This window comes from Dama dama, chromosome 27 (assembly GCF_033118175.1).
Source record: "Dama dama isolate Ldn47 chromosome 27, ASM3311817v1, whole genome shotgun sequence".
NCBI classification, from domain to species: domain Eukaryota; kingdom Metazoa; phylum Chordata; class Mammalia; order Artiodactyla; family Cervidae; genus Dama; species Dama dama.
The window spans coordinates 46558266-46582593 of NC_083707.1; the positions used below are offsets into that span (position 1 = coordinate 46558266).

A 24328-nucleotide genomic window follows, 5' to 3' on the forward strand; every position below is an offset into this window, starting at 1 on the left:
AATTAGAAAAGCATTTATAACTCTAACTGATCACCACTGAGAAGCCATTAGATGAAGAGTGACGGGAGAGAGTTTACAACGGAGGAATCAAGCCGTCAGCCCTGGACTCACCACTGGACGTGAGCGTCAGTAAGTATGAGATGGCTGTGATACAATATGAAGTACACAAGACCCATTTTAAAGCAGCCCTGATACTACATATACAGTATTCTTGCCAAGTAATATCGAACCTGGATCTAATCAAGTCTTTACAGCTGACTTTCAGATTGTAGGAAATATGGGGAACAAGAAAGTAATGACACCATAAAGAAGCAAGCAGACAGGCCCAGACTGTGCAAATTTTATAGATCAGTGGGCCCTGTTCCTCCAAAAGTCAATGGCATGAAAAAATAAAGGGATTAGGTATGGCTCTGTATTAAACATTTAAACTTTCATCTCTGGAGGAGAAAGTTACTATAAAGAGGAAATTTTACTATAAAGAGAAAAAGTTACTATAAAGAGAATCTTGGTCCTCTTCTGACCCTAGTATCCCAACCACTTGGGCTCATTGAAGACACAAAAATCTTTCTGTTCTTGCCAATGACAGGATCCTGCTTTCAGATCCAAAGTCTGGTTGGTGAGGAGGAGGTCACTTCTCTGCTTATAAAGGGAAGAAGATGACATCAGTCAGTCAGTCAGTTCAGTCGCTCAGTCATGTCGACCCCATGAATCGCAGCACGCCAGGCCTCCCTGTCCATCACCAACTCCTGGAGTTCACTCAAACTCATGCCCATCGAGTCAGTGATGCCATCCAGCCATCTCATCCTCTGTCGTCCCCTTCTCCTCCTGCCCCCAATCCCTCCCAGCATCAGGGTCTTTTCCAATGAGTCAACTCTTCACATGAGGTGGCCAAAGTATTGGAGTTTCAGCCTCAGCATCAGTCCTTCCAATGAACACCCAGGACTTATCTCCTTTAGGATGGACTGGTTGGATCTCCTTGCAGTCCAAGGGACTCTCAAGAGTCTTCTCCAACACCACAGTTCAAAAGCATCAATTTTTTGGCGCTCAGCTTTCTTCACAGTCCAACTCTCACATCCATACATGACCACTGGAAAAACCATAGCTTTGACCAGATGGACCTTGGTTGGCAAAGTAATGTCTCTGCTTTTAATATGCTATCTATGTTGGCCATAACTTTCCTTCCAAGGAGTAAGCGTCTTTTAATTTCATGGCTGCAGTCACCATCTGCAGTGATTCTGGAGCCCAAAAAAAAAAAAATAAAGTCTGACACTGTTTCCACTGTCTCCCCATCTATTTCCCATGAGGTGATGGGACCAGATGCCATGATCTTAGTTTTCTGAAATGTTGAGCTTTAAGCCAACCTTTTCACTCTCCTCTTTCACTTTCATCAAGAGGCTTTTTAGTTCCTCTTCACTTTCTGCCATAAGGGTGGTGTCATCTGCATATCTAAGGTTATTGATATTTCTCCCAGCAATCTTGATTCCAGCTTGTGCTTCTTCCAGCCAGTGACTTGGAATTTCTTTAAGTCCAAGAGCGATGAAGAGACCAAAGGTAATCAGATAGTCTTGGGCTATCCAAGGGAGGAACCAGGCTCTTAGAAGATCCTGGCATCTACACGAAAGTTGTTGTTGTTCAGTTGCTAAGTTGTGTCCCACTCTTTGTGACCCCATGGACTGCAGCATGCCAGGCTTCCCTGTCCTTCAGTATCTCCTGGAGTTTGCTCAAGTTCAAGTCCATTGAGTCAGTGATGCTACCTAACTATCTCATCTTTTGCTGCCCTTTTCTCTGCTTGCCTTCAATCTTTCCCAGCATCAGGGTCTTTTCCAATGAGTTGGCTCTTTGCATCAGGTGGCCAAAGTATTGGAGCTTCAGCTCCAGCATCAGTCCTTCCAATGAATATTCAGGATTGATTTCCTTTAGGATTGACTGATTTGATCTCCTTGCTGTCCAATGGACTCTCAAGAGTCTTCTCCAGCACCAGAGTTCAAAAGCATCAATTCTTTGGCACTCAGGCTTCTTTATGGCCCAATTCTCACATTCATACATGACTACTGGAAAAACCATAACTTTGACCATATGGATCTTTGCTGGCACAGTGATGTCTCAGATTTTTTAATACACTGTCTAGGTTTGTCATAGCTTTCCTTCCAAGGAGCAAATGTCTTTTAATTTCATCGCTGCAGTCACTGTCTGCAGTAATTCTGGAGCCCAAGAAAATAAAATCTGTCACTGTTTCCACTTTTCCCCCTTCTATTTGCCATGAAGTAAATGGACTGGATGTCATGATCTTAGTTTTTTTTGAATGTTGAGCTTTAAGCCAGCCTTTTCATTCTCCTCTTTCACTCTCATCAAGAGTCTCTTTAGTTCCTCTCCACTTTCTGCCACTAGAGTGGTATCATCTGCATATCTGAGGTTGCTGATATTTCTCCCAGCAATTTTGATTCTAGCTTGTGATAAATCCAGCCTGGCATTGTATGATGTAATCTGCATATAGAGCTTCTGCGGTGGCTCAGCAGGGAAAGAATCGACCTGCAATGCAGGAGCCACAGGAGACACGGGTTTGATCCCTGGGTTGGGAAGATCCCCTGAAGGAGGGCCCGCGGCCCACTCCAGTATTCTTGCCTGAAGAGTCGCACAGACAGAGGAGCCTGGCAGGCTACAGTCCAGGGTCACAAAGAGTCGGACGTGACTGAAGTAACTTGGTAGGCATGCACAACCTTCACACAAATTAAATAAGCAGCATGACAATATACAGCCTTGTCATAATCCTTCCTGAATTTTGAACCAGTCCGCTGTTCCATGTCCCGTTCTAACTGTTGCTTCTTGACCTGCATACAGGTATCTCAGGAGACAAGTAAGGTGTTACAGTATTCCCATCAGAATTTTCCATGGTTTGTTGTGATCTACACAGGCAAAGGCTTTAGCATAACCAATGAAGCAGATGTAAATGTCTTCCTGGAACTCCCTTGCTTTCTCTATGATCCAGCGATGTTGGCAATTTGATCTCTGGTTCCTCTGCCTTTTCTAAACTCAGTTTGCACATCTGGAAGTTCTCGGTTCACCCACTGCTGAAGGCTAGCTTGAAGGATTTTGAATATAAGCTTGCTGGCATGTGAAATGAGAGTAATTGTGCAGTAGTTTGAACATTCCTTGGCATCACCCTTCTTTGGGATTGAAATGAAAACTGAGCTTTTCCAGTCCTGTGGCCACTACTGAGTTTTCCACATTTGCCAACATATCAAGTGCAGCACTGTAACAGCATCATCTTTTAGGATTTGAAATAGATCTGCTGGAATTCCATCACCTCCACTAGCTTTGTTTGTAGTAATGCTTCCGAAGGCCCACTTGACTTCACACTCCAGCATGTCTGACTCTAGATTAGTGACCACACTATCATGGTTATCTGGGTCATTAAGAATTTTTTATATCATTCTTCTGTGTATTCTTACCAGTTCTTCTTAATCTTTTCTCTTTCTGTAAGGTCCTTACTGTTTCTGTCCTTTATTGTGCCCATCCTTGCCTGAAATGTTCCCTTGATATCTCAGATTTTCCTGAAGAGATCTCCAGTGTTTCCTATTCTATCGTTTCCCTCTATTTCTTTGCTTTGTTCACTTAAGAAGGCTTTCTTATCTCTCCTTGCTGTTTTTTGGAACTCTGCATTCAGTTGGGTATCTTTCCCTTTCTCCCTTGCCTATTACATCTCTTCTTTTCTCAGCTATTTGTAAAGCCTCTTCGGACAACCACTTTGCCTTGTATTTCTTTTTCTTGGGGATGGTTTTGGTCACCACCCCCTTTACAATGTTATGAACCTCTGCCCATAGTTCTTCAGGCACTCTGTATACCAGATCTAATCCCTTGAATCTATTTGTCACCTCCACTGTATAATCACAGGGATTTGATTTAAGTCATACATGAATGGTCTAGTGTTTTTCCCTACTTTCTTCAATTTAAGTCTGAATTTTGCAAAAAGGAGCTCATAATATGAGTCACAGTCAGGTCCAAGTCTTGTTTTTGCTGACTGTATAGAGCTTCTCCATCTTCAGCTGCAAAAAATATAATCAATTTGGTTTCAGTATTGACTGTCTGGTGATGTCCATGTGTAGAGTTGTCTCTTGTGTTGTTGGAAGGGGGTGTTTGCTATGACCAGTGTGTTCTGTTGACAAAACCCTGCTTCATTCTGTACTTCAAGGCCAAACTAAACCAAAGTAGTAGCAAGAAATGATGGGTGGATAGCTTTAGAGCTGTCCAAGGTGCTGAACTGCCCCCCTTTCCTTCCAGGGTTTTGACATGGATGAGATAAATTTGAGTGTAGAGTTTTTGCAGAGAAGGAAAATGAAAGTAGAAAACTGAGAAAGTCTAGATATATGCATAGTGTCCAAGGAGTGGGAGAAGCCATTGTTGGAGGACCTAGTGATGACCTTGAAATTCATGACCAGGACCCACTTTTTGAAAGTATTAAGACGCAAGGAAAAACCTTGATCCAGAAGAAATGTGGGTTCCCTGTGGTAGAGGCATAAGAAAACAGGGTTGGTATATGAGGGCTTGAAACAGAGGTATTAAATAAATTCTATATTAAGCCCCCACTGCGTTACAGGCAGTGTGAGGGGCATTAGGGAAAAGTAAAGAATATGACAATGGTACTCATGGAGCTACTAGTTAAGTAAAGGAGCCAGACTGAGCATGTAGTTACAAATACGATGACTATTCTGGGAGAGGGCTTAAGCAAGGTAAAGCAATAGGAAGAACTTTCAGTGAGGAGGTTAGTACATCAAAGAGTTTGTTCATCCTCAACAGGGAGATGTAATCATGGCAGAGCTAGGAAAGAGAAGAGAGTGAAAAGAAAACTTTTTTAAATGGATGTTCATCTTGGAGACTTCTCATTGCTTCAAATTCATATGTATCATACCATTCACTGGATGGACTGGAAGAATCAGGAACAAAAAGGCAATTACACATTTCAAAAAGGACCAGCAAACAAAGACAGTGAGATTGGTGAGAAAGTTTCCCTGACATTTTGTGTGTGGGAGGTGAGGAGGAGTACTTAGGAGGCAGTGATGAACATTTGTATCTTATAAACATGAATCCACAGATGACAGAAGACTGTTTATCTTCCCCTCTTTTCTCCCTGTTACGGTGACTTAAATGTTTGGCTGCATAACAAAATTTCTCAATAAGGGATTCTGGGAATTTGCTAAGAAGAAATAAACATTTAAAATAGTTTAAATTGCTTTGTTATTTGAAAACAAATGTGGTTTCATAGCTTCTTTATTAAATTTATGCCCAGGAAACTATGGCATCATGAACCAAGACACCACATTTTGGGGTTTCATGGTCAGTGAACAGTCCTCAATAGTTCCATAAGTAGGGTCCATCTCCCCCAACACGTTCCTTTAGGAAGTAAAAAAAATGTTGAGGCAACCCATTTTCCTCCCCCTTTCCTCCTCCTCCTCCTCTGCCTTCCCTTCTATTCTCTAACCTCAAACATAGGGATTCTCAGGAATCTGCTCTTGGTCAGTCACTCTTGTTTTTCTGAAGCTTCATTTCCTCACTCTCATGGCTTCAGTAATTCCTCTGCATTCATATCTCAGATCAGTATCTCCCAACTAGTTTGATTCCTGAGCTCCAGACCCAACTGTTACTAGCCATCACTCCTAGATGTCTCCCAGACATCTAAATTTTGACTTTAAATTTAAATTTTGACTTTAAATTAAACATGTCAGGATGAAGCAGCTCCTCCAGCAGCCTTACCATTCTTGCCTCAACTTTCCTTCTTAGCCAATCCTTCAATAAGCCCTCTGCCTTAAGCATTTCTCAGATCTTTCTACATTTTATTCCCCACTGCTACCATCATTGTGCAGGACATAGTTATCTCCCATCATCTGTTAGCCAATCTTTTGAAGTTTGTTTTCTTTTGCATCTAACCTATCCCCCACAGACACTATGATAATCTTCCCCACATGACTACTGTTCTGAGATCCTTTGATGGCTTCTCAGGACAATTAGGATAAAGACCCAATCCTTGACAAGGCTTATAATACCTTGCATGGCCCAATTCTTGTCTACTTTCTAGATCCCACTCCCATTCCTTATTTTGTCATCATTCTGAACTATGCTTTCATTTCTGAAACATATCAGTCTTTCCTATATTTTAGGGCTTTTATGTTTTCTGTTCATTCTGCCTCAAACACACTTCATTTTTGATAAACACCACACCTCACCAAATGTCTACTCCTATAAATTATTTAGGCCTTAGCTCAAATATTGTCTTTTCAAAAACAGATCAACTTGAACCTTATTATTTCTGTATCCATATTTGTAAATTTACCTACTTGATAAAATTTATGTGTAGCTCTAAAATCAATGCTCACAGTCTTTTCACAGTTATTCACAGACATTCGCAGAGCAGCAAAAGACCTGCACTGTCTGATTCACATGTTGCCAGTTGAAGTTAAACAAGATGGTGCTCTGACTCCTCTTTCAGCTCTCACACTATGAACAAGTGTTTCTGTCATCTACTTAGTGCTGTGAGTTTTTTTTTTTTTTTTTTTACTTTTTTATGTTATAGTGCTAAAGAACTGTCTAGTGTTTCTAAGTGTAAGAAGGCTGTGATGTGCCTTACAGAGAAAATAGATTTGCCACATAACTTTCCTTTATCTTCATCAATAGTGTTGATGGCCATGAGTTCACTGTTAATAAATCAACAATATACACCATATGAAGTGTCTTTAAACAGTGTGTGTTTGTTGCTCTGACTCTTTGTGACCCTATTAACTGTAACCCGCCAGGATCTTCTGTCCATGGGATTCTCCAGGCAAGAATAGTGAGTGGGTTGCCATTCCCTTCTTTGGTGATCTTCCCAACCCAGGGATCGAACCTGGGCCTCCTGTATTGCAGGCAGATACTTTACTGTCTGAGCCACAAGGAAAGCCCCTTCCCTAACACAAAACAAGGTTATGTATTGATTGGCTGATGGAAATGCGTGACCAGAGGATTGCAGGAATCTAACCTTGTGTTTTTCTTAGCAGCAGTGGTTCAGTGTTTACAGCAACTTTATAGAGCAAAGCTATGATGAATGGACAATGGGTGGTGTGCATGCTCAGTCATGTCTGACTCTTTGGGACCCCATGGACTATAGTGCACCAGGCTCTTCTGTCCACGGAAATTTCCAGGCAAGAATACTGGAACAGGTTGCCATTTCCTACTCCAGGAGATCTTCCCAACCCAGGGATCAAACCCATGTCATCTGTGTTTTCTGCATTGACAGGTGGATTCTTTACCACTGAGCCACCTGGGAAGCCCCAAAGGAGGGATACATAGACATAACTAAAAACAAACATTATCCCTGACTCATGAAATGTTACTGCTTGAATTTCTGGAACATTTTTCTCAAATATGTCAGTCTTTGCTTTCCTAGATAGTACGGAAGGAGGGATACAACATAGAACACAAGTGCCCAAGAGAACTCTGGAAAGTCTGTGATGAGAAACAGATTGAGAAGGAATAAGGCAGATTTTGAAGGTGTGGGCAGCAACAGGAACAGTCATCCAAGCGACAAAGAACCAGTAGGCTGTCAGGTGTTTAGTCAGGTGGAGTTAGATAACGTGGAGTTCGAGATAGCAGCTTTTGAAGGAGGAGACAGAGATGAACTTTTATCTTGGATCAACAATTATCCGTCTTTTATTGCTGTGACTTGAAGATGAAATGTATGGCAGTTTGAACCATTTTGCCAAACTTGAGAGAAATCTATAACAGTCCAATTTGAAAATAGTCAGTCTCCAAGATGGAGACCCTAGAAACAAGTGACCAAGTCCAGAGTTGAGAGAAGCTGGAGAGAAGTCAGTACCCTGGGCAGATATATGAGTCCAAAGACTATAGAGTGTTTAGTTGGAACTGTGATCTTTAATAAGGGCATTCTCAGTCTTTCTGGTCATCCCTTCACCCTCACTTTAATATGAAGAGTGAAATCTTCATATTAAAAGTGGCCCTAAACAAAAATGGCCCTAACATTGTCTTCCCTTCTTAGAAAAGTGAGGGAGGTCATCATGGTCTACATGATATTCTCCCCTACCCAGTTCTCTGACCTGACCAGGAGGTGATCAAAAAGCTGCTTGACCTCTGATCCCATCTTGTGGTTAAACCTTGAGGGGATTGTTCAGTCTCATTGGGAATAATATTTCTTCCTTCTCAAGGTTCTAGTCTCTTTGCTTCTCTGTTGCTTCTGAGGTAGGGGCTGTGGTCTTGGTATTTCACAGCTCTCTCCTGGGGATGGGAAGGCATGGAGTTTCCACTAAGTTAAGATTTAAATGAGTTTCCACTCTGCCATCGGCACTTTTATGAAGATGAATATGAATGAGGCAAGGCCCCTGCCCTCAAAAGTAATGCCTTGCCAGTAAGTGTATTAGTGCAGAAGTAAAATGTGCTTCTTTCTGATTAGGGAAGGGGCACACTTCCTGGGAATAAACTTTCTAAACAGTGGTTTGCTTCTGGTGTGGACATTGCAACAGGAAACTGTATGCATGGATGTTAGGGTAGACAGACCTCATCTCTACCCACCCTCATCAATATGGTCTGTCAAATCACTCTAATTAGACACACAATGGGGCTCAGTGCTTTTACCGAGCCAATGGCAGCCTGATCAAACACTGAAGTGATTGTCCTGACACTCATTTGTCGAGTGGCATGGGCAGCGGCTTATCCTGATCTTTTGAATTCTCTGGGGCAAAAGATGATCTTAATAAATCTGATTCATAATTGTCAGACTTTCAGCTACCAGCCCACCTCCTACTAATTCTAAGACAATCATAACGGATAATGAGAGGGTGAGAAAGAATTCAGGGATCTTGTTTTGTTTCTTTGTTAGGAAAGAGTAGAGATTCATTAGGGATATTCTGAGAATACTTTGCAAATACGTTTCTTTCCATAGACTTGTAAGGACAATGAATGGACAGGAGAGGAACAAGCGTCTCCTCTCACTTCTCTGGAGAAGACACCCTCCCCCGCTGCCCTGACAACGTGTATGGGGGACATAGTGACCAGAGGTAGAAGAAACTGCCCTCATCTCTGCATCTTTTCTTTTCTGACCCGTCAGCCCAGCGGCTGGGCAGAAGGGAACCAGCAGGATGGGCTGGCCCACAGCATAGTCTACTAGAATAGGCCTCAGAACACCTGGATTTGAGTTTCGGTTATGTCTATTTCTTGCTGTGTGTTTCTGAGTAAGTTGTTCAAACCTCACAGGGCCTCAATATTCCTTAGTTGTAGAAAAGAGCAAGAATCCATAAGACAGTCACAAAGGTCAAATGTTTGTATCTTTTATACTTAACAGAGCACTAGGCACATAGCGAATGCTGTAAATGTTCCCTCAATGAATGACTGAGTGGGTACACTGAGATGTGAAAGTTGAGGATTGTGCAAATCTTCATTATTTTATTGCTCTTAAGAATGAGAACTTTCTCTGTGCTTAATCAGAGCTTATCCCATGTTATGGAAAACATTTTAAATTATTTAGCGCATATTAAAGCTGCCAAATTAGGCTTCATCATCACCATGACAGATATATTGGTTCTCTGCCAGGATCTAAAGAAGTAAGGACAATACAACACTCAGGACACCTCTGGGCCACTCATGGGGTGGGGGGGGGGGGGCGGACTCAGAGAAGACTGGAGAAGGATTTGAGTGAATTGCCTTGTCAAAGCCAGTTTCAATGGAAGACAAGAGGGTGAGTTAGAATGGCATAAATCAAGAAAATAATGTGTCTTAAGGAGGTGACATTTAGTAGTTAACAACTCTGTTCCAATTATATAATGTATAACATAATGGCTCAAAGCCAGAAAAAAAATGTTCATAGTGGCCTGAAGACAACAAAGTGGTAACGAAAGAAATATTGAACATGAGCTTCATCACAACTACAGATGTAACAAAGTATTCCTTCGGCATTTTCAAGATAAATTTCTTGTTTGGCTTATATCCTATCCCATCATTCATATTTATAAGTGAATTTGACTAAGTTTAGATTTGCTAATATAATTAAACAAGCATAATCCTTTATGGAAAATTCATGTGAAGGGACTTTGGTGATATAGCCCTTTTCCCCCCTCCTCTTAATTTTAATGTCTGAGCTAAGAAGAATTAATGCCCTGATATCACAGAAAAAGTAAGAGCTACTCATTACCCTGGGGTGGGGGGTGTGGAGCAGGAGGAACTGCAATTTGTCCCGAAACACTGGCTCTTCTAACTGATGGAAACATCAAAATGGTAGCAATCTACTGTTTGTGGTTTCCTGCCACCCTGGGGTGGAAGGGTCCACATGCTGCCAGAGAGATGGGCAGGGGCTTAGGTGAAGAGCTGAGGCCTGCCCTCCCTCCACCCTGACCTTGAGCTACCTTTGTTGTCATGCCAAACTCTCAGCTTGCAGAGGTGGCCCAGGCTCAGCATGTCAGAGAAGTTGAACGTGTCGGTGCTGTTCCGCTCGAACTTGTTCCAGTTGGCCGACTGCTTCAGGGCCAGGGTCCCGCTGTCCCCGTTCTCCCCGAAGATAATGATGAACACGTTGGCATCGGTGCCAGCTCCTGGGGTGCACAAGACAAGGGCTCTGGCCTCTCTGACTCACAGCCCTCTTGCTCTGGTCTCACTCTTGGGATCCTGGGAGGAGCCAGGGGTGCACGTGGGCAAGTTCAGAGTCATCAAGGTCAGGGATCAGGTCAGAAAGGGCTGGTTAGTGTCCTGGGGCTCCAGGTCTACAACTCTATCCTTTGTCTTACATTTGAGCCTTGTAAATGCTGTTGGGTTAACTGCGGTCCTGGTTAGCAAGCGTGGATGGTTTGGTACAAGAACTCATGTATTCTGCAGAAATATACCCATCCTTAAAGGCATGCCATGTAGACTGGCTTTACAGTTTAGAAATAAACTCCTTCCTGTACAATGTGAAAGTTCCTTGTTCCCACATCTGCCTCTGGTTGACATTCTATGCTAGAGCTACACATTCTCTGGTTAAGCCAAAGAAAAGCAGTGACCCAGTTGGAAAGAAAAGGCTTCTGGGAGATGTGACCCCTTGAAACTTTTCTGATACATACCCCATGGTTATCAATGAGCTTATTACTTTCTGAGAGCATATCATGAAGGGATGAGGGACTTGAAAATGAGTGAACACTTGGAACTTTGAGCAAAGAGGGCAAAGTCTTCTTTCTTAGGAAGAAAGGAAGTACCACAAATCTGGTGCCTTGCCAGCTGTTTTGACCCAACATGTATGCCTGAGCTGCCAATTTAGGAAAGCTTCATTTCTTTGGCTTCATTTGCAAGAGATGCCTATCACTGTGCTGGGAGAGCTTCCCTGTTGAAAGTGTGAGCTAGCAGCACCAACCAAGGATCCATCACTACCACTTACAGGTAGTGTGAGTGAGTTTGCAGGGTCCTTGCACCAGCTCCCAGGGGACAGAACTGGTTGAGGGGAGGGAGGCAGCTGCAGGCCTCTGCATGCCTTGGTGCTTTTGCTTGGAAGGCCCTTCCTCTGGGGTCCCATCTGCCTCACTGGCTTCTGTTTGTCTTTCTGGCTGCACTTTGGCACCACCTCTGGGAAGCCCTCCCTGGTTTTTGCCCCTGATCTCCGGCTAGGGAAGGTGCCAGCCTCTGTCACAGCCTCACTGTCACTGCTCACTCGAATGTCACTCACACGTGGGCTCACGGACTTATTGTATCCTAAGATCCCAGGCCAAAGCCGGCACAGAAGATGGTGGCCAAGCACAGGGACGTGGGAGGGGGCCCAAGGGCACCATGCTGGGCAGCACCTGGGTGAGGGGTTTCAGGAGGCAGCAGAGGACTGACGGCCTCTGAGCCAAACGCCTGCAGTTTTCTCCCATTTTCCTGATGCAGAAAGGACAGAGCCACATCAGTCATGGGGAGGGATACTTTGTAGAAGGTGACACTGCAGAAATGAGTTGGCCTTACTTTTGAAAGGCTAACCAAAGAAAAATGCCTTGACCCGAGCTCAGGACCTGAGCCAGAATCTGAGAAGGGCAGGGTGAGTGGGCAGTGAACACAGAAGGGAGTGCCCCACCTCCGACTCACCCAGGACGTCACTGGTCTTCACTGAGACGGTGTAGGACGTCCACTCCATCATCTCCTCCCCATCGATGACGGCACACATCTCGCACACCAGCGTCTTCTTGCCCTTCCGCTGGGACAGCCAGTCTCCATAGTAGAACATGGTCAGGTCTCCCGTGTTCATGTTCTTCAGGAGGATCTGGGTGTGGGGGAGTGGCCAGGGTGTGAACACCTCCCTCACCTCCACCAACCGCCTGCCCACTAAGGCGGCCCCCTCGTCTGGACCCTGGAACCCACTATCCCAGGCCTGAGACAACTTCTGACTTAGACTCGAGACACGAGGAAAGGGTCCTCTCCAGGACAAGACCCTACCCCGCGGGCCTGGCACAGAGTCTGAAGCTCCTGCCGTGACTAGCTTTACTTGGCAAGCTGGAAGTGGGCAATTCATGTAAATATATTTCCAAGGAGGGCCTATCACTGTGCACCAGGAATGTCTGCTGAGTTAACGACATAAAAATAGACCAACCAAACCACCTTCAGCCACAGACTCCCCCAGCACTGTGGACCCAAGGTCGCCAGATTGTCCTTGGAGGGAACACTGTATTATTGGCTCAAGTAAAGTCTGCTAAAGACTGAACAGGGGAGCAGAGCCTCAGGGGACTTGGGACAGATGGCCTTTGATGGATAAGGGATGAGAGGGAGGCTCAGAGAAGAAGAGGCAGCCCGCTCACTGAGACCATGGGGGCACCGGGAGCCTCCCGCCGTCTGCCTCAGGTTCCCACCGTGGGAGCCTCGCTCCCAGGTCCTGCTGCTCCTCCTCTCACTCCTCCCAGCGCGCTCCCTCCAGGAAGCTCACACCGGTCTCTGTCCACATTACACTGACCAGGCAGGCTGTATTCCCTGGCAGTTCATTCAGTTTTGACTGGATACAAATAAATAAAACTACGTTCCCTGATTAATTCACACCTAGGGGCATATTATCTGGGGCAGACTCAGGTAACAACCTTCTAAGGTGACATTTGCATGTTAACAAGCCCCACTGACAACCCAAAGGAGAGGAAGTAGGGGTGGGCAGTGGGAGGAAGAGAGGGTGAAGGTCCAGCCGTGTTACCCTCTCTAGGAACCACTCGGGCCGGCTGCCCAGGCCATCAATTCGGATCCTCATCTTGGTGAATGGGGCAATGTCCAGGATCTCCATGATGAAGGTGTCATTCTGCTCCCGCTCAAATCTGGGGGTGGAGAGGAGGGGCACGAAGGAGGGAGGCTGGCCATGGTGAGGGGGGGAGGCCACGGTAAGGACAGATTCGGGGTAAGGAGAGAAGAGGCCTCTCAGCTCCCAGTGACTCCCCAGTAGCCTGTCTCTTGCACCCAGAGTTGTCCTCGAAAGCCTGGGTTGAGTGAATTGCTGGTAGAAATGGCCCTGAATCAAGAGCTACCAGTTCTGGGTCCTAATCTCATTGTGTTAATGATGTAGAACAGTCCCAGTTCCTCTCTGGGACTAGGTCTCCTCATTTGTAGTCTGGGGAAAATAACACTGTCCCTGCAATCTCATAAAACTGTTATGAGGGCCAAATGGATGTGAAATCAATTTAAAATGTGAAAAGAATCCCACACTTGCAAAGCTTGCAGTGTGACTCTATGAGTGACGTGGCTGCCATGAGTGGTGGGGCAGGCTGTGCACTGCACAACTCTAGGCAGTACCATTCACATTTTTCTTTTTGTATACAATATGCACAGTGCTGGAGGAGGCACAAGCTGGAATCAAGATTGCTGGGGGAAATATCAATAACTTCAGATACACAGAGGACACCACCTTTCAGAAAGTGAAGAAGAACTAAAGAGCCTCTTGATGAAAGTGAAAGAGGAGAATGAAAAAGTTGGCTTAAAACTCAACATTCAAAAAATGAAAATCATGGCATCTTCACTTCATGGCATCCCATCACTTCATGGCAAATAGATGGGGAAATGATGGAAACATAAGAGACTTTTTGGACTCCAAAATCACTGCAGATGGTGAGTGCAGCCATGAAATTATAAGATGCTTGCTCCTTGGAGGAAAAGCTATGACCAACCTAGACAGCATACTAAAAAGCAGAGACATTAGTTTGTCAACAAACATCTGTCTGGTCAAAGCTATGGTTTTTCCAGTAGTCATGTATGGATATGAGATTTGGACAATAAAGAAAGCTGAGCACCAAAAAATTGATGCTTTTGAACTGTGGTGTTGAAGAAGACTCTTGAGAGTCCCTTGGACTGCAAGGAGATCCAACCAGTCCATCCTAAAGGGAATCAGTCCTGAATACTCATTGGAAGGACTGATGCTGAAGCTGAAACTCCAGTACTTTGGCCACCTGATGTGAAGAACTGACTCATTGGAAAAGATCCTGATGCTGGGAAAGATTGAGGGTGAGAGGAGAAGGGGACAACAGAGGATGAGATGGTTGGATGGCATCACTGACTTGATCGACATGAGTTAGAGCAAGCTCTGGGAGTTGGTGATGGACAGGGAAGCCTGGCATGCTGCAGTCCATGGGGTTGCAAAGAGTTGGATGCGACTGAGCGGCTGAACTGAACTGAAGTGATGTGCACAATTGAATGCATTGGCCCTTGGTTGGATAACACTACTAATAACTGTAAAACAGCAGGTGACATTGCTTTTGCTGCTATTACTGCTTTTCTCCCGAAAATGACCGCATCATCTCAGAGATGCTCTATCTTTATTTCTACTGCTCTTCTCTCAGCGCTGCATGCATAATGCGACCTTCAGTGCTGACATTGCTCCACTGCTCACTGATTCCAGACGCTGCTGCTGATAAGCCCCTGGGGGTAACACAGGTATCACTGAAGATATGGCGCTGCATGGCAATTTTATGCTTCCTTGAGCAAAACATATTTTTTAAAAACAGAGGCCACAGCCAGTGGGAGCTAGAACTGCAAATGCTGCAAACTGAAAACTAACTACTCCTTGTCTTCAAGGCAGTGGAACAGAGGCCTAATCCCTTCTGATAACTTGCTTTGTGCACTTTGCGACTATTAGAAGTAAAAACACTCTCCCAGAAGTCTGGCCTAAATTCCTCCTGCTCTAGTTCAAATTATCTGTCTCCCGGTCATGTAGAAACTAGAAGGCAGTTCTCAGAAACTCCCCTCAAGCTCATCTCACAAAGTGGAGGTTCTGTCAAATAATCTTTCAGCTCATTCATTCCTTACTCTTGCTGGTGTATAATGTTGGAGACCAAAGGAACGTTAGAATTCTTCACTTCATCTTTTTCTTTAATTGTCACCATTTGAATTTAACCAACAATCTCCCCTTTATGGAGATTTTATGGTTGAGCAGGTGTAAGGAAAAGGGGGAGAGAAATAAACTTTTTCTTTTAGAAAACTGAAGCCTGGGTTATACTTTCCCCCTAATCCTTCATTGCAGGCTAAATCCTGATTACACCTGGTAGACCCTGTCTCCTCAGAGTAAAAGGCCCACATCCTAAAGGGAACCCCCTCAAGGGAACTTCATCCCTCTACGACTCACCAGCCAGCTCTTTCCTGCTTCCCCACACCCTCTCAAGACAACGCCATTGACATGCGGGAGGGCTCCCACGTTGAGGGGCCACTGCTGGACAAGTGGCCAACCCCTGAGCCACGTGCCCTTGCCTCTGGCTCAGAAGGACGGGCTGCTGAAGTGGCCCAGGCTGTGCCCTGCTCTCCCACCCCAAGGAGCTCAGCAGCTCTCGCTGCCTCTCCCTCCCTCCCTGTTCTGCTTTCCTTCTGTTCTCCACCCATCAAAGAATGTCCTTGGGAAAGGGCCCAGCAGCCACTCACTCAGTGGTCTCCGTGACGGAGGACAGCCTGAGGCTAACCAGGCCCAAAGCCTTAGGCTGCAAGGGCAAGTTTTTAATGGAAGAGTTTTAGACATTGCCAAGAAGCTGGGAAGATTTGTAGGTAGTGGAAGCCAGGGGCCATTCTGAAGGGCAAACCCAACAGAGCTCTGAGAATCTGGTTTGCTTCCAGACCAAAAAATTTCCTAGTTCATGGGGTTTCCACTGGGCCTCGGGATGATTCCTTACAGGCACTTAATTTCCTCTAGAGAAAAACATCTCTTTGCCTAAAAGTAATCCCTATCTCTGTTAGAGATTGCCTCAGATTCCACTGTTAGAGACATATTCCTTAGGTTTAAGCATTTCCTTTTGAGGGTATCTTTTTTTTTTTTTTTTCTTTCTTTGAATGCCACATCAATTCACCACCATCTCAAAGTGAATTAGTTGTGAACAGTTTCCCCCAAACTGGCAAGATGACAAGTTGGGGACTTCAACTGGGGAGAGGGGTTGAGGGAATGGCTATCAAGTTTAACCTCTGGGGTGCAGTATTTTAAAACAGGGGCGCTGCAGCAGGCAAACCCACCCAATGCCTTCTGTGTGACACACGCCCATTCCCACCTCCACTCTGGCCATGTGCCATTTCTTGGGAGGACCTCTTTGCACAGCACTAAGCCGAGAGAATGACACAAACCCAGAGGGTCTCACTGTCCGAGTCCCCAGGTTGAGAGGCTGACATCTGTAACAAGGATTCCAAGACACAGGCCAAACACTGGGCCACTTGCAAATGAAATAAAGCAGGCTATATTTTGGGTAAGAGACTTGAGCTTGCAAACCAGTGTATTTAAGAAATGATGGCTCTTCTCACAGAATAAATCTTAATTCAGAAAAATAAAATTCTTTCACAAGGTGCCTCAAAGCATTTATAGAATGGTGTGACTTTCAGAAACATTTTTGGAGTTTAGATACTACCAGAAAAGAAGTGTCTATCTCTCCCACCAGCAATTATGTACATCTCTAAAGGAAGGTGGAATGTCGGCGTGGGATAATTAACCCGAGAAATTCCAAGGATTTGGGGCTGGGTTGGAGATTAGGTCAAAGCATAGAGGTGAAGACTGAGAGAGTGAGGAGGCTGACCACAGACAGACCCGAGAGGATAACAGAGCTCTGCCCATTGGCTCTGCAGCAGCCATCCCAGGCCGCCAGACAGCAGCCTTGCCAGCAGGAGGCCCACGACGCTCAGGACTCAGTCAAATCTGCCTTCCTGATTTTCCCCCACTCCCGACTCAAGACCAATTAGAGAAATCCAAAGACACTCCCCTATCCAATCACTCAACATTCAGAAAACTATGAGCATGGCATCCGGTCCCATCACTTCATGGCAAATAAATGGGGAAACAATGGAAATAGTAAGAGACTTTTTGGACTCCAAAATCACTGCAGATGGTGACTGCAGCCATGAAATTAAAAGACGCTTGGTACTTGGAAGAAAAGCCATGACCAACCTAGACAGCATATTAAAAAGCAGAGACATTACTTTATCAACAAAGGTCCGTCTAGTCAAAGCTATGGTTTTTCCAGTAGTCATGTATGGATGTGAGAATTGGACTATAAAGAAAGCTGAGCACCAAAAAATTGATGCTTTCGAACTGTGGTGTTGGAGAAGACTCTTGAGAGTTCCTTGGACTGCAAGGAGATCCAACCAGTCAATTCTCAACGAAATCAGTCCTGAATATTCATTGGAAGGACTGATGCTGAAGCTGAAACTCCAATACTTTGGCCACCTGATGTGAAGAACTGATTCATTGGAAAAGGCCCTGATGCTGGGAAAGATTGAGGGCGAGAGGAGAAGGGGACAACAGAGGATGAGATGGTTGGATGACATCAGTGACCCGATGGACATGAGTTTGAGTAAGCTCCGGGAGCTGGTGATGGACAGGGAAACCTGGAGTGCTGCAGTCCATGGGGTCGTAAAGAATCGGACACGACTGAGCGACTGAACTGAATCCAATCACATGAGCTGCCTCGATTCTAGTTAGCTCTCCTCCAGTTCTCCCAGGCCTCCAATAATGCTGCACTCTGAAGCTTTTCCAGGATCCTGAGAGCCTTGGGCCTCTGCCAAACCGAGTGATGGTGCTCACACTCTTGCTGTAGCAAGCTGGAAAGATACAGCCTCTGTTCTCATTTGACCTCCATTTCCACAATTACATGAGTTCAAATCCCAGCTTCCCTGCTGACTACCTGAGTGATCTTGGGGCGTTAGTTACTTCACCTTTCTATGCCTCAGGCACTTTATTTGTTGTGAGTTGATATATATAATTGCATTATTATTATAGTTAATATAAATATCATTATATGTATATATATTAACTCGCTCTGTCTCTATATAGAGAGAGATAGAGACAGAGAGCACTTACAATGGAGCCTGGCAGGGAGTAGGTGCTCATTGAATGTTAACCATTATTACAATCACTATCAGGGGAGACCTGCTCAGGAGAGAATTCCAGGAGGAAACAGGAGTTGCATAATAAGAGCATACGAGTGCTAAGAGAAGAGACACCAAAACTCTTCTCATCGGATCCCCCCAGACACAAGCGGCATAAGATAAGCAGAGTTCCCACAGAAGCGTGGAGGCTGGAAGTCTCCAGCGGATGAGGGGAGAATCAGAGGATAGTCTGGTTGAAGGCAGGATGGGGCTGGAGGGTGAAGGATTGGGTGTGTGGAGGGGCAAAGGGGCAAGGGGCACAGTCCACGTCCAGATACCTGGCCTTCTTCTTGTCCAGCTGCACTTCCTCTGTGCTGCCGTTGATGCCATAGAGGGTCATAAAGATGTTGGAGTCGGTGCCACCGCCCACCACGTCCCCTGTCCAAACCGTCATTTCGTAGAGTACCTGTCACGCGAGAGGGATGCAAATCCTGGGCTTTGGCCTCAACCACCACCCCCGGCGATTTATTATACTTCACTCTCACCGCGGCAAAAGAACACGTCCTCCAAGCTCCACGGCTCTGAAAAGATCCCTCCCTCTAACCAACCGTGTCTGGAGAGCAAGAGCCAGGCCGTGTCACTGACCCTGTCCCCAGCTGTGCCCAGCTCAGGGCTGGAGAGGAGTTCAATTTCTGAGAGAGAACATGTGTGGAGTAGGAACGTGACCGATCGCCCCAGCATTAACCGATCTCCTTATTCGTAGAAGCCCGACCTAAGTGTGTTCATGCCAGCAGCGTGTGTTGGCTGGACAGTGGCTTTTGGGGCCATGCAGGGCGCCACTGGAACCCCAGGGCCATCCCCTGCTAGCTGGGGAACCTGGGCAGATGTCCCACCCTCTCCAGCCTCTGCCTCCGCTCTGTAAACAGAGATACGCATGAGGCAGAGCTGTGAGAGCTACAGACACCTCGCCTTGGTGCCCACTCTGGACCTGGCATCAAGGGGCTGCAGTAGTTCTGGGGGACTGTCCCTCCTATGTGTCGCAGCCAGCTCACACCCTGCACATCGGTGATGGGGAGTGTGTCGGGGCTGACGGTTGAGGGACCTCTGCCTCCTTTTGCTTGTGAGGTGGGCCAGCCACCTACGGTAGGTGCTTTTCACTTTAGACTGGAGTTTTGCCCTTTGGCCTGAGGTTTGCTCCAAAGAGGGTGTGTTCTCTTTGTCTCTACCAGAGGAGGCGAGAACGGCCCACTCCCTTCAGCGTGGTGCCTTCCCCAAGGCCCCAGGCTCGGTTCTTCCTCCGAGGGGCGGCCTCGGGGCAAGAGGGGCCATCTTCACCCCTGACCTGGAGTGTCCTCTGGCCCCTGGTCTCTTACACCACAGACTCTCGCCAAGTACCCAGTGAGGTCTCAAAGGTTCAGGAGAGGCCTGCACCCACGGTCAAGGACACGCCATGCTGACCATCTCCTTGCGTGTACCCATAGCCAGCCCCTCCTTTCCCCAGGGGCTCCCAATATCACCACAATATCACTGTCGCAGATGCCGGACTTCCACCACCAGTTGCCTTCAGATTCAGAACCCAAGTTATTCATGTCAGTGATCACACCCCTGACGTTGTCCTTCTCAGGCAGCACCGAGAACCTTCACCACCACATTGCAAGGTTAGAAGCAGTATTTCGGGCCTGGCCAGGAGGACATGTTTGCCAGGGGAATAACTGAACTACACTTTGCTTTCCCAGGAAAATCCTCTTAGACCACCGAACAAGGGCGTGTGTGGTGGGCACAGAGCTACGGGAACGAAAGCAGAAGCCTGACTGCTCGGCTCTTACCCAGCAGACTCAGAAACAAAACGATCAAAGTGAGCGCTCGTGGCCCTGTGGAGACTGGCCCCTTAAGACTGGGCTCACCAGACTCCTGTCTTCTCTGGGTCCATCTTTTTTCTCTTCTTTACACAGACCCATCTCTTTTTATGCCATAGATGTGTTTCCAGAAAGAGACACAGAAACAGGCTTTTGTAATTCCGGTCTGATATCAGATGTCCTGGGGAGGTGGCCAGTCCAAAGAGCCCTCGGATTCTTTGTGAAGTGACAAACCTGTGTTCTTTTGTAACATGAATAACTGGGGTGTGAGGGTTTGGATTTCCACAGACTAAAGAGCCCAGCGGGAGGTGAGCTGTACTGAGACGGGGTGTGAATGTGCACTGGGGGTGGCACACACGCGCGCGCACACACACACACACTACACGCCCACATGCATGCTGGGAACTGGGTCAGGACAGAGGTCCCCGGAAGAACTGTGTGCTCTCCCCCACTGACCGTCTGCCATAGACGCAGATGGCTGAGCAAGGGAGGGGGTGTCTGTGCTGTAGGAAGTTCGGCTCTCCAGCAGGAAGGAGAGGGGCAGGCATCCACACTCCTACCCAAATAGAGTTTAGAGCCGATAACTCAGTCCTTCCTTGTTTCCACATACAATATAGGCACGGCACGCTCAGGTCCAGGGCAATGTCTTCTTACCTTTGTGGGACAGCTTCTGACCTAAATCTAGTAACCCACTGATTTGGATTCAGCAACAGAGATGAGGGCTGAGACCTTCTGTTGACCCCCACAGTTTTTCAGAGAAAGAGAAGTCTGCAAGGTCACGTGACACAGAAGCCTCTGGGCCATCAGCTGACCATATGTTCTTGGGTGCAGCACCCAGGCACTCTGCTTCCTGACTGGCACTGACCTATAACTTCATACAACTCAGCCCAGGTCATTTGGCCAGGTAGAGGTGGACCCAGGACAGGTACTTGGAGCACCTGCCTTCCAGCCTTTTCCACTTAAGGGGGGTCTTGGGCAGACAGCACTCCCTGCACTGAGACCCAGGGGCTCACAGCACCCCAAATGCCATCTGTCCCCATCACCGGCCTACTGGTGTCAGCGGAACATCCTTTGGAGAAAATGACTCCATATTTCTATGTAGAGCATGCTTTCCATGGCCTGTTCATGGTCTCGTTAGTTCTCATCAATATCTTACATGGGAGAGGAGAGGAAGCATTATTTCCATGTGCTATGTGAGAAGACCTGGAGAAGGAAATGGCAACCCACTCCAGTACTCTTGCCTGGAAAATTCCATGGATGCGGGAGCCTGGTAGGCTGCAGTCCATGGGGTCGCAAAGAGTCGGACATGACTGAGCGACTTCACTTTCTTTCTATAGTTCCTTTTGGAGAAGGAAATGGCAACCCACTCCAGTACTCTTGCCTGGAGAAGCCCGTGGGTAGAGGGGCCTAGTGGGCTACAGTCTATGGGGTTGCAAAGAGTTGGACATGACTAAGCAACTAACACACACATGTGAGAAGACCAAGGCCCAGAGAGGCCAGATGACCTGCCCAAGGTCATACAGCTGCAGACAAGAAGACACTTGCATCTCCTGGCTCCTAGCAAAGTGGGTCTGGCTGGTACAAAGGGCTGCAGCCCCGGCCAATGCCCCAGGGACGGGTCTGCTCCTTCTCTCACTTCCATCTCCTCTGTGCTTACGTCCTTCACCCAGCACTCCCTTTGCCATGCCCCGCCATCCCCACACCCAGGTGCCCTTTATACCTTCACCCCGATGTTCACCACCATGGCATCCAGGAGGTCGAAGACACGGGAGGTGACACCATCGCCTCGGTCCTTGGCGAGCCAGCAATTGCAGCGCAGTATGTATTTGGTCCCCTGGGTGGGCACGGCCAAGCACAGCTCCTCCACCAGCCAGCAGCTCTCGGGGGAGGCCCCGTCATGGCCCAGCTAGGCGGGGACACACCGGTGCTGTGAGGATGGGGCACCACTGACTCAAGAAGCCCTCCCTGCTCAGCATCCCCTCCCCCATTTGTTAGCCACCCCCCACCCACCCCCATTTTCAGTGCTGCCTTCCAGCGTGCCGTGCACTCACTGATCCAAGTCCCTCCTGTGAAGGTGGAAAGATTTTGCAGATGCAATGAAGGTCTCTTATGAGATGACTCTGAGCTCATCAAAAGATTATTCTAGGTGGGCCTGACCTAATTAGGCGAGCCCTTCAAAAGCAGGTGTAGACATCAGAGATGGAAGACGTCACAGAGATTTGAAACAGAAGAGATCCTCTCTGAATGGCTTTGAGGAAACACGTTGCCCAACTTTGGAGTGGGCCACAGGGCAGAGAAGGCAGGCAGCCCCTGGCCTTGGTCCTACGACCACAAGGGAACTGATTTCCTCCCACAACCACTGAGCTTAGGACAGGACCCCAAGTCTCAGATGAGACCACAGCCCTGGCAGCAACTTTGACTTCAGCCCAGTAAGACCTTGAGAAGAAGACACAGCTAACCCAGGCCTGGACTCCTGGCCATACATTTGTGTGGCCTTAGGTTACTAAGTTTGTAGTGACTTGTTACAGAGCAATTTAAAAAAAAAACTAATACATAGACATCCCCTCTGGGTGGGTGGAGAAAGGACCTGAAGGGGCAGGTGAGGCATCTAAGGTCACCCAGCCAGTTGATGACAGAGGCCAGGAGCTCTTCCTATGCTACCTGTTCTGAGCAGGGCTCAGGTCAGGCCCACTCAGCCTCCCACCCGAGTAAGGTCAGCTCCTTCCTTCCCTGGAGGCCACCGCCCTGAGGCCCTAGAGCCCAGCACCTCTATTTTCTTGATGATGCCCACATCCAAGCCGGCAACATAGAACTCCTCCACGGAGCCGCAGCTGAAGCCCTTCTTCCCCCGGGGATAGTCCAGCCAGATGCGGTTACTGCACTCGTCCTCCTGCCCAATGAGGATGACGTAGGCCCGGCTATCGGTGGCTGCGTCCCTGTGCTTCCCCGTGGTGACTGACACGTAGTAGGGAATAACTGCAAGAGATCGTGGGAGCCCAGCCTCATCACGGGCCAGGGGGGACCAGGGTGGGCTTGGAGACTTGGAAATGACCTCTGGAGGCACTGATCTCAGCTCCCTGTCTCTGAGACAAAGTATAACAGAGCTTTTGAGGCTGGTGAGCTATCTATGGGGAGTGTCTACCCTCCAAGGGGGCTTCCCACGTGACACGAATGGTAAAGAACACACCTGCTGATGCAAGAGATGTAAGAGACGTGGATTGGATCCCTGGGTCATGAAGAGTCCCCAGAGGAGGGCATGGCAGCCCACTCCAGTATTCTTGCCTGCAGAATTCCATAGACAGAGGAGCCTGGTGGGCTATGGTCCATAGGGTCGCAAGGAGTCAGACATGACTAAAACAACTTAGCATGCACCTTCCACGGAGTGAGGGAGTTGGTAACCCTCAAATGAAGATCAAAGAGAGCATCACTGTGACATCTGAAAGCCCCATTGACTGATTAGCTTAGCTGCACCCAGCACTCCAATGTGAAGTGGGGCGAGAGCAATAACTGCTACCCAAGTACTGGGGGTAGATGCCTGACAAGCACACTATGGACGTAAAAATGAGGTTGGCAAAAGCGAGTTCTCATGAAAAGTAGGAGTTTAGAGAAGAAAAATAAAACTGTATTTATATGTGTAACATGGTAAATGAAAGTTCTAGAAGGCATTCATTTCCAAAGCAGGTTTTAAACAGCATAAAAACCTGCTCAGGAAATATGCATAGAGAGAGTTCTAGTTGCCCAGCCAGTATCTATTCTCCTTACAGCTAGGGGTGGTCATGATATATAAGATGTTGGGAAATTTTCTTTTAGAGGGTCTGACTCAATTGGGAGGAACACCTTTTATGCTCCTTACCCTTCCATTCATTCTGCTTGGAATGTGAATGTGATATCTGGAGCTCCGGCAGTCATCTTGGAACCATGGGCAACTTTTAAGATGGAAGTCACTTGGAGGATTGCTAGATTGGTCAGGTTGAAAGAGCCTAGGTCCCTGAATTCACTGGAGCTGCTGTATTAGTCCTATGTTTCTCTTTGAACTTTTATGAGTAAGAAAAGAAACACTTCATGTTTGTTACTTATAGTTACTAACTGAAACAGGTTGGAAAACCTTCTCCTAATTACCATATGTAAACTAGATGTCCAGTGCAAGTTCGATGCATGAAACAGGGCACGCAAAGCTTCATGGGACAATGCAGAGGGATGAGGTG

General features: G+C 46.9%; 1 protein-coding gene across 2 annotated transcripts in view; it reads right to left on the reverse strand.

Annotated features, from left to right (window-relative positions):
* LOXHD1 (lipoxygenase homology PLAT domains 1) overlaps positions 1–24328 on the reverse strand; it is a 192001-nt gene that overhangs the window by 18493 nt on the left and 149180 nt on the right. Inside the window, exons 32-37 of one of the 2 annotated variants that reach the window (XM_061130884.1) lie at positions 22891–23099; positions 21844–22029; positions 18606–18733; positions 13148–13265; positions 12061–12235; positions 10380–10565 (exon numbers count right to left, since the gene is read on the reverse strand). In XM_061130884.1, the coding sequence (XP_060986867.1) occupies positions 10380–10565; positions 12061–12235; positions 13148–13265; positions 18606–18733; positions 21844–22029; positions 22891–23099 (1002 nt within the window). The remainder of the gene's footprint in view (positions 1–10379; positions 10566–12060; positions 12236–13147; positions 13266–18605; positions 18734–21843; positions 22030–22890; positions 23100–24328) is intronic. The other variant, XM_061130885.1, reaches the window with a different exon arrangement.